At 55.8% G+C, this 12,667-nt stretch overlaps 1 protein-coding gene across 9 annotated transcripts in view; it reads left to right on the top strand.

Annotated features, from left to right (window-relative positions):
• TSNARE1 (t-SNARE domain containing 1) overlaps positions 1-12,667 on the top strand; it is a 117,413-nt gene that overhangs the window by 36,322 nt on the left and 68,424 nt on the right. For 8 of the 9 annotated variants that reach the window (XR_009497077.1, NM_001082446.2, XM_059893308.1 and 5 more), the window contains 3 exon segments: positions 5,763-5,912; positions 6,763-7,230; positions 11,912-11,989. Coding sequence is in view for 8 of the 9 variants with exons in the window: in NM_001082446.2 (NP_001075915.1) it covers positions 5,763-5,912; positions 6,763-7,230; positions 11,912-11,989 (696 nt within the window). In the remaining variant the exon portion in view is untranslated. 9 annotated transcript variants of the gene reach the window in all.

Consider the following 12,667-nt stretch of genomic DNA (forward strand, 5'->3'; position numbering starts at 1 on the left):
CCCCAACCTGGGGTGTGGATGGCGGCTTCCCTTGGAAGGAGAGGCAGACTCCTGGGGCTGGATCCCACCGCCTTCCCCACCCTGGGGTGTGGATGGCGGCTTCCCGGCTTGTCCTTGAGGTTTTGCTGCCATGTCATGTCCTTGAGCAGACCCTGTGAGCGTGTGTGTGTGTGTGTGTGTGTGTCTCTCTTGACTTTGCGTGGTTAAATCAGCCTGCGACTTGCTGGTTTTGCCCCCGAGTCACGGCCGTCCGCCTGGCAGCCTTTCCCTCTGCCTGCTCTGGGCGCTCAGTCACGTGCGAGGCCGTGGCAGGCACAGCGGCTCCATGGGGGACGGGCCGTCGGACCGCCTGTCTTGGGCACTGTGTTGGATACTGGCGCTGTCAGGACGGCCCCCACGAGAGGGTGGTGGTGGGGTGGGCAGCTCAGCGCCTGGTGGTCGTGCTGGCCTGGCCCTGTCTGGTGGGCACTGAAGGGTGGCGGCCTTGGCTATTTGCCCGCCCATGGGCCTGGAGGGGTGTCTTCTGGTTTCAGTTCGCGTTGCCCTGGTATCTGGTGGGATCGGTTTTTCCCGTCACTGGGCGTTTGGGTCTCAGGCAACCCTGTGTGTTTTCCCTTCCGTTTGTCTTGTTCTTGTCCGTGGGCAAGGTCTCCACGTGTCTGGAGGTTCCATGCCCACCGTGCTGGCTGTTCCTTGTGGTGCTGCTGATGAAAGCTGATTTTTAACTACAGCACCTCTGTGTTCATCAGTCTTTCTTGTCAAAACGTGCGTTTTCCTGTTTAATAAATTCTAGCACAAGGATAATGGTTTTGCCTTTATTTTCTCTGAAGCTTATACAATTTGTTTTTCATATTTAAGTCTTGCAATCACCTGGAGTTGATGTTTGTATATGGGGAGGGTGGAGTGTAATACGCTACTTTTCACTGTTGATATGACAGATTGTCCCTGGGCACTTAACTGAAAATTCCCTCTCTACAGCCCTGCGGTGCCAGCTGTGCGATAAGCGCGGTATCTCTGCAGATCCTGTAGGTCTGTTTTTCTGTTTCTGTGCAGAGTCGCACCCTGATTTCCACAGTCATTCTAACTGTTGATACTGTTCAGGGGAGGTTGCTCCACTGCTGCCCCTTGGGCGCCCTGGGCACTCTGGCCTCTGTTGCTGCATGGACTTCAGAGCCCCGCCCGTCACTCAGGCTGAGACTGGCCCCCACCCCGTGTTACCGTGAGGCTCAGCCATGCCATCTTCACCAGTCTGCTGCCCACGAGACCGTAGGCCTCTCTGTTGGCAGCTCTTTAGTGTCTTTCCACAAAGTTTGTAATTTTCTCCATAAATATTTTATGTATGTTTCATTAAGTTGATTTTAACAAAAATGAAAACTTTTTTATTTTGCTAATTTTGTAAATAGTACCATTATTAATGGGACAGGTGCTTCCCAGCTGGTGCTAGTGGTAAAAAAAAGACCTGTCTCCCAATGCAGGAAACATCAGAGGTGTGGGTTCAATCCTTAGGTGGGGAAGATCCACCAGAAGAGGAAATGGCAACCCTCTTCAGTATTCTTGCTGCCTGGAGAATCCCCATGGACAGAGGAGCCTGTCCATAGATAGGGTCACAAAGAGGCGGACCCAACGGAGGCGACTTAGCACGCACGCGCATTAATGGAACGCAGCACCCATTCCGAGTCTTTGTTGCTGGTGCAAACGTGCACGCACGACTGGTTGTTCTAGGAAGGAAAGCGCAGGTTTTATGTAACATTTACATCTTATTTTTAAACTTCCTGAATGTGGGAAATTCCAAAGAGAAAAGTAGACACGGTGGCGTCATGAACCCGGCACTGGCCCGCTGGGCGTGGGGGTCACGCCCCGGGCCGGCCCAGCACCACCTGCGCGCTTGTGACCCCCTGCCCCAGACGTCAGCACGTCTCCTGTGTGACCGTCTCAGGGCGGGCCTCCTTTCCGTGCCCAGATGTCGTCCAGATGCACCTGGGGCTTCCTCCCACCCGCGAGTTCCGGGAGCCCCGCAGAGACGCGGCGTGTCTGCCCCCGTTGATGGTGCCTTTCCCGCCTTTCCGGCCTCTGGCTGCTCCCCTTTTAGTTTTCCTGTTTCCTTCTGTCCCCGGATTTGGTTTCTTGAAGAAGCCAGCTTTTCCCTGTGGAGCGTAGTTGAGTTCTGTCCACTGACAAAGTCACTGACGAAGGGTCCTGCCATGTTGCTGAAGTCTTTATTAACTGTAATAATTTGTTGGGTCTTGAGTTTTCTGTATAGACAGTGTCATTTATGAATAATGACAGCGTTCACCTTTTTTTTATGTGTTTTTCCTTCTGTCCTGAGCCCGCTGGAAGCTCTAGTTCAACTCTGAGTAGAAATGGTGATTGTGGCCTCTCATCTATTATTGTTATTTTATTTTCTATTATTATTATTTTATTTTCTATTATTTTTTCCAGGCTGCACTCTGCGGCTTATGGGATCTTAGTCCCATGAGCAGAGATAGAACCCATGCTCCCTGCACTGGGGGCACGGATTCCTAACCACTGTCCTGCCAGGGAAGTCCCGGAGATTGTGATCCCTTTTCTATTATTATTATATTTTTTTAGGCTGTGTCGTGTGGCATGTGGGGTCTTAGTCCCGCTGATTGTGTTCTTTGTAAGTTTTTGGAAGAACGAGATTGCTCCTGTCTGGTGTCTGGGATTTCGCTGTAAAACCGCCTCCCCCGGGAGGGCCTGGAGCTCCTCTGTGGACTGCCTGTTACTCATGCCATCTGTGACAGCTGTCCAGTCTCTCTGCTTCTTCTTCGGTCAGCTTGCTGTGTTTCTGTGGATGCGTGTCTGCTTTTCTGAATGTTCACGTTGATTGAAGTAGCACGGTATGCAGTCGCATGTTATCCAGTGGGACCTAGGCAGCGTCACTGTGTGGCCAGGGGTGCGGCCACGAGGGCAGTGGCCCTGGTTCCGACCGCCTGCTCTGCCGCGATCCAGCTGGGCCCCGACCACCGGGAAATGGACAGAGTTAGGCTCCCTTCTGGCAGCGGGGAGACGGAGCGAATTAACAGGCTGAGCTCTGTGCCTGTCCTTTCACTAGCGTCCTCGGCCCCTGGATCTCGGCCCCCTTGGCCCCCTCGGCCCCCTCTTTTATTCCTAATGTTGTTTAATTGTTGCTCCCAATTTTCTTGTTTTGTCATCAACATCGACAGACTCGTGGCAGCTTTATAAACCCCTCCAAAGGGCTGACTTGATTTTCTGAATCTCTATTAAAAGCTAGTTTTAAAATCTGATGGATTTCTTTCTGCCCACATTTTTACTGTTTTCCCCCTTCTTTCTTTGAGTTGATGCTGTTTCATTTTCCTAACTCCTAAGATCATTCATATCCAGTTTTTATTCATTTCTGATAAAAGCATTACCATTATAAATGTCCAAATAATCATGGTTTTAGTTGAATCTCACAATTCAAAAATATATAGCATTTTAAAATTAATGTTTAGTTGTAAATATTTAATTTCCCTTGTGAATTCTTCTTTAACCCAGGATTTATTTAGAATTGTAGTTCATTTTCGAACATGTGTATTTCTTCCTAGTTCTTTTGAAACTGATTTCTATATTAATTGCATTTCTGTCAGAAAAGCATCTGCATTTGCTGACAGCTGTTGAGACTGGGGCTGCTTCTGGGGTGCTGGGTGTGATTCTGGGGGTGACCAGCAGGGCTGCCAGGGAGGCAGGCTGGGGCTCCAGGCCAGGACGAAGGGGATCCACTGAGACCCCAGGTGTGGGAGCAGCTGTGATCGCCACTGCCTGCCGCGTGCTAAGCCCTGCGTGTTATGGGTTACTGGGGGACCGTAAAGTTAATTATGCAGAGATTAGGGTGGGCTCTTGCCGTAAAGTCCCATCACAAATGCAGCAAAAAGCCACGTGGGAAGTTACTGTCATGTAAAGAACTCACATAAATGGAAGGAAAGCTCCCAGATCTGCATACAGACGGGCCAAGTCTGTGAAGAGAGAGGGGTGGCTCACAGACCGTGAGAAGGTACCTGGAGAGATGGATGTGAACTTGGCCCTTCTCCTGTGGCTCAGCGGCAGGGGGTGGGGGGTGGGCTCACTTGCAGGGGAGGGCACCCTGCTCCCTGCCTCCTCCGGACCCCCTCCTTCCCTCTGTCTCAGCCCTGCCACGCCTCTTTGTTAGGGAACCATCAAGGGATACTGGCGGAGATGTTTGCCGCAGGGGATGTGAGGCAGAAACGCTGTTGCTCCCCAGCTCAGGGAGACAGTGTGACGGGCCGTGGTCTGGGATGGGGCGTGAGGCCATCCTGCGGATCCTTGGAGAGTGCCGGGTGCCTGCCTGCGTCCCAGTGGGATGGGATGGACATGGCAGTTGAGGCAGGAGATCCCCCATCTGGGCTTCTCATTGCCTGAGACCTCACCGGAGTGCTGATAGAGCTTCCCTCGTGATGCGTGGTAGTAGATGATCTTTATTGTTTTCTGTAATAATTGCCTGCATTGCATTTACATTGTGCCCCCAGAGTTCAGAGTTCACATGATTCTGGAGAGCAGACCAGACTGGCTCCTCCACGGGTGTCTGGGGACCTTGCGGGGCATTCGGGGGAGGTGGGCCGGGCCTGGACTTGTGCTAACCGGACGCCAGTGTGGCGAGTGCATCGAGCGCCTCTGGCCCCTTGCACCCCATGAAGCCGGTGGTGGCCCCGTGGCGGGGCCTGGGCCGCTGTGCTCCCTCCTTACACAGTGCTCTCCGGGCAGCAGTCCCCGGGGCATGGCTGTCTGCCTGAAGGGGAGCCTGGGCAGGTGCCTGGTGGGGAGGCCCTGCCCGCAGGCTCTCCCGGAAGCCCTGGGGAAGAGGGACGGATGTGTCAGGCCCTGCCCTCTCGAGAGCCGGGCTGTCCTGGACCCGCAGACACACTCCATGTGAGGCCTTTTCTGCAAAGAGGCTGCCGCTGCAGGAGCTCAGTGCTGAAGCTCTGGACCTCGCTTGCCCTCGACATGGTCAGACATCTCCTCCAAGGCAGGCTTCTGGACAGTGCAGCCCCTTCCGAGCGCCCAGGCTGTGGTACGTGGTCTCGGCCTGGCACCACCGCCTCTTCTGATTCCGAAGAGCTGTGCACAGGAAGCAGCTTGGTTCCAGAGGTGTCCGTCTGTCTTAACGACACATGTCTTCGGGCTCAGGAATTCTAGCAAACCTGTCCAGGAAGTATTTCTGAATAAATGAAAATTATCAGAGAGAAAACTGTGTCCTCCCTGGGGACCCACCATCGCTTCTCGGCTTGGCAGCGAGTATCAAGGGGACTGATTTTGTTTTCATTTTCACTTCTGATGCACCGTGAATGATGGTTTTATAGAATACAGTGGCATGGTCCCGTGCTGCTGGTGCGGAGATGTCAAATTGCCGCCAGCATTCCCATGGCCTTATTCTCCATTTTTGCAAGTTGCTCTGCACTGTTGAAGTCCTGGCCTGGTTGGGGGCCACACCTGAGGCTCTGCTGTAAGGAGTTTCGTCCTGGCTTGGAATCACCTTTCAGAAGAACCTGGGTGCAGAGAAAGAATATCTGAAGTTTTGGACCTGGTGCTGGCTTTCAGCAAAAGGGGTGTTTGGGGGGTGTGGCAGTCAGGGAGGGCTTCCTGGAGGAGGTGGGTCTGAGCAAGCTCTTGGTGTGGGTGCTTGGAGGGCCCGGCGCAGCTGCTGTCCTGCATGAGAGCCTTGCTCCACCAGAGGTGCCCCAAGCCGGGCAGGGGGCTTAACCGAGACTGTCCCTTGCTGTCTGTAGAGTGCGCAAAATGTTGGACCAAGTACGGAATCCGCCATTTCCCCTGCCCATCGCCAGAGAGCAGCCTGCAGGACCCCTGTGTGGGTGAGGATGGGGACGGTGACCTGGGGCCAGCTGGCACCCCCAGAGGCCCGAGGGCCAGGAAGCGAGGTACTTCTGCTGGGATGCTGGGTCTTGGGGTCCCAGGGAAGGCCACGCAGAAATGCCGAGCCCTAAGGTGGGAGGGTCAGTGGGTGGGGAATGGACTCCCAGGGGCTTTGGCCGGGGAGGCTGGGGAGCTGGAGCAGGGGTCCCGGCTCGTCTCCACCTTCACCCGCACTAGCCCTTTCCTTCCCCGAGGACAGCTGATGGTGTGGTGGGGCTGGACCAGGGATGTTGCCAGGCCATTAGGGCCTGTGGGCTCCAGGGAGGAGGCTGGCGCTGCAGGACGGAGAGGCAAGGGCTGGCCCAACTCCTGTGGCCCTGGGCCCAGAGCCTGCATCTGCCTTGCAGGGGTGGCTGGGGGGCTGGCAGGAGAGTATAGGGGCCTTGGTGTGCCCTTCAGGGGGACCCTGTGTGGGAGGGGCAGCCATGGCTAGGACTTAGCCAGCTGGGCAGAGGTCAGCGGCACTTGAAGTCGTCTTCTTGGTCAGGACGTCTGGCGTGTCGGCGGTTATTGCTGTCCCCGGGCAAGCCTTGGCCCTGGCCCCAGAGGGCCTGCTCCTTGTGACGGGATGGCTGCCCCGCTTTCTCACCCCTTGCACCTGACATCAGCTGCCGGAGGCAGTAGGGCCGGGGAGGGCCTTTCTGGAGACAGATGGGCACCATGGCCCAGAAGCGAGGTCCCTCACAGCTCCACACCCAGCCAGGCAGTGGCAGGGCCAGGACTCAGACCCACGCCTCTGGACACCCAGTAGGGAAGCAAGTACTGTTCTGAACTGGAAGCCAAAGAGGAGGCTCCCTGGGAGCTGCCACCGCCCTGGCCAGGGCCTTAAACACCCGCCTTTTGGTGCCTTTCCAGGGCCAGGGGTCACGCCCGACGGCAGTGGGACGCCAGAGCCCACCTCGCTGCCCGCTGGCCCGCAGAAGGAGCTGGCTGCACGGGCCCGTGGCCATGTGGCCAGCGCCACCCGGGCCAAGAAGAGGAAGCCCAACTTCTGCCCGCAGGAGACGGAGGTGTTGGTGGCCAAGGTCAGCAAGCACTACCAGCTGCTGTTCGGCAGCAGGCTGCCGCGGGCCGAGCCCGCCCGCAGGTACCGCGTGTGGAGCCGCATCGTGCAGGCGGTGAACGCGCTGGGCTACTGCCGCCGCGACCTCGCGGACATCAAGCACAAGTGGCGGGACCTGCGGGCCGTGGTGAGGCGCAAGCTGGGCGAGCTGCCGCGGGCGCCCCAGGCCCTGGCCCTCACGCCCCTGGAGCAGGCTGTGGCTAAGACCTTCTCCTGCCAGGCCCCGCCCTCCGAGGGCCTCGGCCCTGAGCTGCACAGAGGTGAGTTCCTCGCCCAGCTCGGCCGGCAGGAAGCTCGCGGCCACCAATGGCTGCCGCCCCCCGCCCCCCTTCCCCATGATCTCTGAATCCTTCTGTACTTCATCCTCGGCTCTTTCACTCCCGCCGCCCGACGGGCCCCTGGAAGCCCCGGGCACCCAGGGGCTCGTCCCTCCCTCAGGGTCGCAGAGGGGAGCTGGGCACAGACAGGACGCAGCTCTCTCCACAGGGCACCGAGTTCCTGCCTTCGGGTCATGATCCAGAGCAAGAAAGACGTGTCCTCCGGGCAGCGTCCTGGCAGCGCTGACCCCGGTTCCTCCTCTGTTCTCTCCCTCTTGCTGGTTTGGCGTCCAGGAGAGGCCTCGCCCAGGCTGGGCTGGCCCCGAGGCATCAGGGTGGGCAGGTGGGCACCTGAGGCCCTGGTTATCTCCATCCTCCCGGGCAGAGCCCGCCCTGGCCTTTCTGGGGCATTGCGCTCGTTGGGCCCAGCACTTGGGGGCGGTGGCCGGGGTCAGGGCAGGCCTGCCGCCTGGTGTCCAGAAAGCAGTGGGGCCGCGCTGCATGTGGACGGGCGCTGTCCCGACTACCTGTGGCCCCCGCGGGATGGCCGTGTGAGGCCGTTGGGGCTGCAGCCATGGGGACAGGAGGGGCAGGGTGCCCGGTCCCCCTGCCGGTCCCGCTGCGGTCATGTCTCCTGCCGCCCTGGGGCTGGGCTGGCTGGAGCGGGGGCGGCAGTGGGTGCGGGCCCCCTCTAGACCGGCCAGCCCACTCTTGCCCCCAGCCCGTGTGAGGTCTGTGGGCTACTGTCCTTCAGCGCCGGCTCCCTCCCCATGCCACCGTGCTGAGGACTGACCAGAGGTGTGGGTGTTGGCACCTCGTCCTGCCCACGCTCAGGAGGGCATACTTGGCTGTCCATGCCCTGTCCATGCTGGGGGCGGGCTCCTCACCGGTGGAGGAAGAGCATGGGAATGTCTGTGTGTGGACACGCAGCCTTGCTTTCTTGGGGGTTTGGATGAATTCCCGAGTCGGATTGCTGGTCCCACATGACAGTGAGTTCAGCTGTCAGAAGCTGCTGCCCCGTCGTCCACAGCGGTTGTATGAGCTCAGGCCTCTGCGTCCTTGCTGGTGGTCACCCTGATTCCCGCCTCCCTGGGCTGACGGAGGAGGGCCCTTACTGCAGTGTCAGCCTGCTCCAGGCAGGGGCTTGTCCTGTGCTTTCTGTCCATCCGTCTGACCTTCTTCCCAGCAGTGTCTGCTGACCCCTGCGTCCCTCTCCTGGCCCGTCGTGTGCAGCTGCTCAGTCTTGATTCTGGAGGCAAGGGATCCACCAGACCCCCGTATTGTCCCGCTGTGGTCCTCGCTGCGTTCACGCTTGAGCCTGGTGGGTTTGGGGTCGAGGTTCCATAGGTATCCAGTCTGGCACTGTTGGAGGAACCCAGAATGAGCCGGAGCCCCATTCTCGTGTTTCTCTCGATCTGTGTCGCTGCTTTTTCAGCCCTCGCTGTCTGATTACAGAAACTATAAGTCAGTCTTGAAGTGAGTGAGTGATCATTTCCTCCTCCTGTTTTCTGAAAGGATTTCTGTAGAATTGGTATTATCCCCTTAACTGTGGCCGCCATCCGAGACGGCATTCTTTCTCTGTGGGAAGAGCGTCACCACGGTCCCTTTAACAGCCTGTGCCGCCTGCTCTGCTGCAGCGAGCGTCACAGTCGGGTGTCTTTCCGGGGCCTTGCTCGTGGATCTGAGTTGACAGAGGTGCTGGCTCCACTTGTTCCTGAAGGTCCTGTCGTCCGAATGCCTGTAGGACCTGTAGTGAGAGCTCCTCTCCCCTCCTGTTGTTGCTAATTGGTGTCTTTCTATTTGTTCTCTAATCTGGCTGCAAGTCTATTAGTTTTATTGATTGCTTCAAAGAGCCAGGTTTTGACATCATCAATTTTCTCTACTTATCCATGCCAATTTAATTGATTTCTGCTGACCTTTAATGTTTCCTTCCTACTTCGGGGTTAATCTGTTTCTGTCGGATCATTGACTGGGGACTTCTTTTCTAATGTAAGTATTTATTGCTATAAATTAGGCTTGCCACATTACTTTATTTACATGCATTTGTATATTATTATCTTTTCATTCAGTTTACAATATTTTCTAATTTCCTTGGTGAGTTTTTTCTTTTACTAAAAGCATCACTATGAACAAAGCTAGTGGAGGTGATGGAATTCCAGTTGAGCTATTTCAAATCCTGAAAGATGATGCTGTGAAAGTGCTGCACTCAATATGCCAGCAAATTTGGAAAACTCAGCAGTGGCCACAGGACTGGAAAAGGTCAGTTTTCATTCCAATCCCAAAGAAAAGGCAATGCCAAAGAATGCTCAAACTACCGCACAGTTCCACTCATCTCACATGCTAGTAAAGTAATGCTCAAAATTCTCCAAGCCAGGCTTCAGCAATACGTGAACCGTGAACTTCCTGATGTTCAAGCTGGTTTTAGAAAAGGCAGAGGAACCAGAGATCAAATTGCCAACATCTGTTGGATCATGAAAAAAGCAAGAGAGTTCCATAAAAACATCTATTTCTGCTTTATTGACTATGCCAAAGCCTTTGACTGTGTGGATCAAAACAAACTGGAAAATTCTGAAAGAGATGGGAATACCAGACCACCTGACCTGCCTCTTGAGAAATCTGTATGCAGGTCAGGAAGCAACAGTTTGAATTGGACATGGAACAACAGACTGGTTCCAAATAGGAAAAGGAGTACATCAAGGCTGTATATTGTCACCCTGCTTATTTAACTTCTGTGGAGAGTACATCATGAGAAACGCTGGATTGGAAGAAGCACAAGCTGGAATCAAGATTGCCGGGAGAAATATCAGTAACCTTAGATATACAGATAACACCACACTTATGGCAGAAAGTGAAGAGGAACTAAAAAGCCTCTTGATGAAAGTGAAAGAGGAGAGTGAAAAAGTTGGCTTAAAGCTCAACGTTCAGAAAGTGAAGATCATGGCATCTGGTCCCATCACTTCATGACAAATAGATGGGGAAACAGTGGAAACAGTGAGCAACTTTATTTTGGGGGGCTCCAAAATCACTGCGGATGGGGACTGCAGCCATGAAATTAAAAGACACTTGCTCCTTGAAAGAAAAGTTACGACCAACCTAGACAGCATATTAAAAAGCAGAGACGTTACTTTGCCAACAAAGGTCTGTCTAGTTAAAGCTGTGATTTTTCCAGTAGTCACGTATGGATGTGAGAGTTGGACTGTGAAGAAAGGTGAGTGCCGAAGAATTGATGCTTTTGAACCATGGTGTTGGAGAAGACTCTTGAGGGTCTCTTGGATTGCAAGGAGATCCAACCAGTCCATCCTAAAGGAAATCAGTCCTGAATATTCATTGGAAGGACTGATGCTGAAGCTGAAACTGTAGTACTTTGGCCACCTGTTGAGAAGAACTGACTCCTTGGAAAAGACTCTGATGCTGGGAGAGATTGAGGGCAGGAGAAGGGGACGATATAGGATGAGATGGCTGGATGGCATCACCAACTCAATGGACATGAGGTTGAGTGAACTCTGGGAGTTGGTGATGGACAGGGAGGCCTGGGGTGCTGTGGTCCGTGAGGTCGCAGAGTCGGGCACGCCTGAGCAACTCTGCTGAGCTGAGCTGGGCCTGTTGTGTCCAGCATGCTGTCGAGTTTGCCTCTGTCCTATCTGACGTCTCTCCTGTGGACTGAGCGGGGGCAGCAGAGCTGTCCCTGACCTTAAGGGGACGATGGAGTGGCTCTGAACCCGAGCTCCATTGTGATGCCTGCTGGCCATGTGGGGTCGTGGCGCACGGCTGGCTGTAGGTGGCTTCTCTCTGGTGTTGAGACCCGTGTGTTCAGGGATGAACCTGCCACTTTGATGGTTCTTTGTTTCCCCTATGTTCTTGTTTCTTTTCTCTCTCCTCCTTCCTTTCTTCAGAGTGTAGTGTAGTGTAGTGTAGTGTTGTGTGTGACCTCTGCTGTGGCTCACGGGTGTTTCTGATGGCGGTGGCTTGGAGTGTGTGACAGGTGTTTTTAGCGTCCCCTCACGGAACAGCCTTGCCTCCCCCAGGTGTGTGAGCGCCTCCCCAGGCTCCCACCTGCGCCCGCTGCACACTCACACTGGCTGACACGGCGTTCCTGGCAGTCCCTGCCCCCTGACTAGACCAGGAACGAGACAGGATGTCTCTGCCTGCCTTGGGCTTACCCACCGCACCCTTCAGCTCCTCCCGCAGATCCAGGGCCCCTTTGACCTGACAGACTCACTTTAACATTTCCTGTCCTGCATCTCTTTCCAGCGGGAAGAACTTCTCTCAGCATTTTTTGCCTGACAATCAATTTTATTTTGCCTCTGTTTTTGAAATGTATCTCTACTGGGTATAGAATTCGGGTTGACTGGTTTTTTTCCTTTCTTTCAGCACTTAGAGGTGTCATTCCATGGTCTTTCGGCTTCCGTGGTTTCTGAGGTTGCTGTTTTTCCGGGGAGTGGGCTTGGTCTCTTTGTCTTTCCCTCCATCCCCCGCTGAACATCGCAGCCCCTATTCCATCTCTGAGGCTCTGCCAGACCCCTGGGGGGCAGAGCTGGGAGGAGGTGACTGTGTGAGCACGGTGGCCCTGGGCTCCTGTAGGCTGCACAGTGAAGGTGTGACCCCCTCCCCTGTTTCCTTGCAGCCACCCAGATAGACCCAAGTGACCTCCAGGAGCTGTTCCAAGAGACGTCGGCCAACATCTTCCAAATCAACTCCAACGGTGAGTCTGTGCCTGGGCCTTGCCCTGCCCTTGTCCGGGCTGCCAAGTGTATTGCAGGGTGACATGGGGTGGTGGACGAGCCTGTTAAGGTGCCCTCTCCCGGCCCGGGTGACTCAGGACCACGGGCGGGGTGCAGTGTGAGCCCAGTGCTGTGGTCTCAGGCCGGGCTGTGACCTTGGCAGGTGCCCCCTCCGCCCCCATCTTCCCTCCCGCATCACACGCCTGTGACCTGCCCGGCCCCTGGGGGGCAGTGTGTCAGAGCCTCCCTCAGACCAGCAGGGCCCACTCACAGGTCACCAGGGTTGGGGGTGGGGGCAAGAGCCACACCTCACGAGGCCTGGGCTTGTCTTCAACCCCCGAGGGACACAGAGATGTGGATGCGAGGCAGGCAGGGCTCCCCATGCCCTCGTGGCAGGGGTTGGTGTTTGTCCCGAGCCCTGAGCTCTACCAGGTCAGAGAGTGCTGACCCCGGGAGGACGGCAGCCCCCTCCCCAGACCCAGGGAGGCCTCCTGAAGGCAGCTCCGCAGAGCCCCTGAGCCCTACGCGGGCCTGGGCCCTGGTCCCAGACTATCTGGGGAGAAGGCCGGCCTGGGCCCTGCTGGAGTGTGACTGATGCTGTGGGGGTGGCGGGCTTGAGGCCTTGGCATCCTGGCTCCGGCAGGTGCAGGGTCACTCCT

Source organism: Bos taurus, chromosome 14 (genome assembly GCF_002263795.3).
Source record: "Bos taurus isolate L1 Dominette 01449 registration number 42190680 breed Hereford chromosome 14, ARS-UCD2.0, whole genome shotgun sequence".
NCBI lineage: Eukaryota > Metazoa > Chordata > Mammalia > Artiodactyla > Bovidae > Bos > Bos taurus.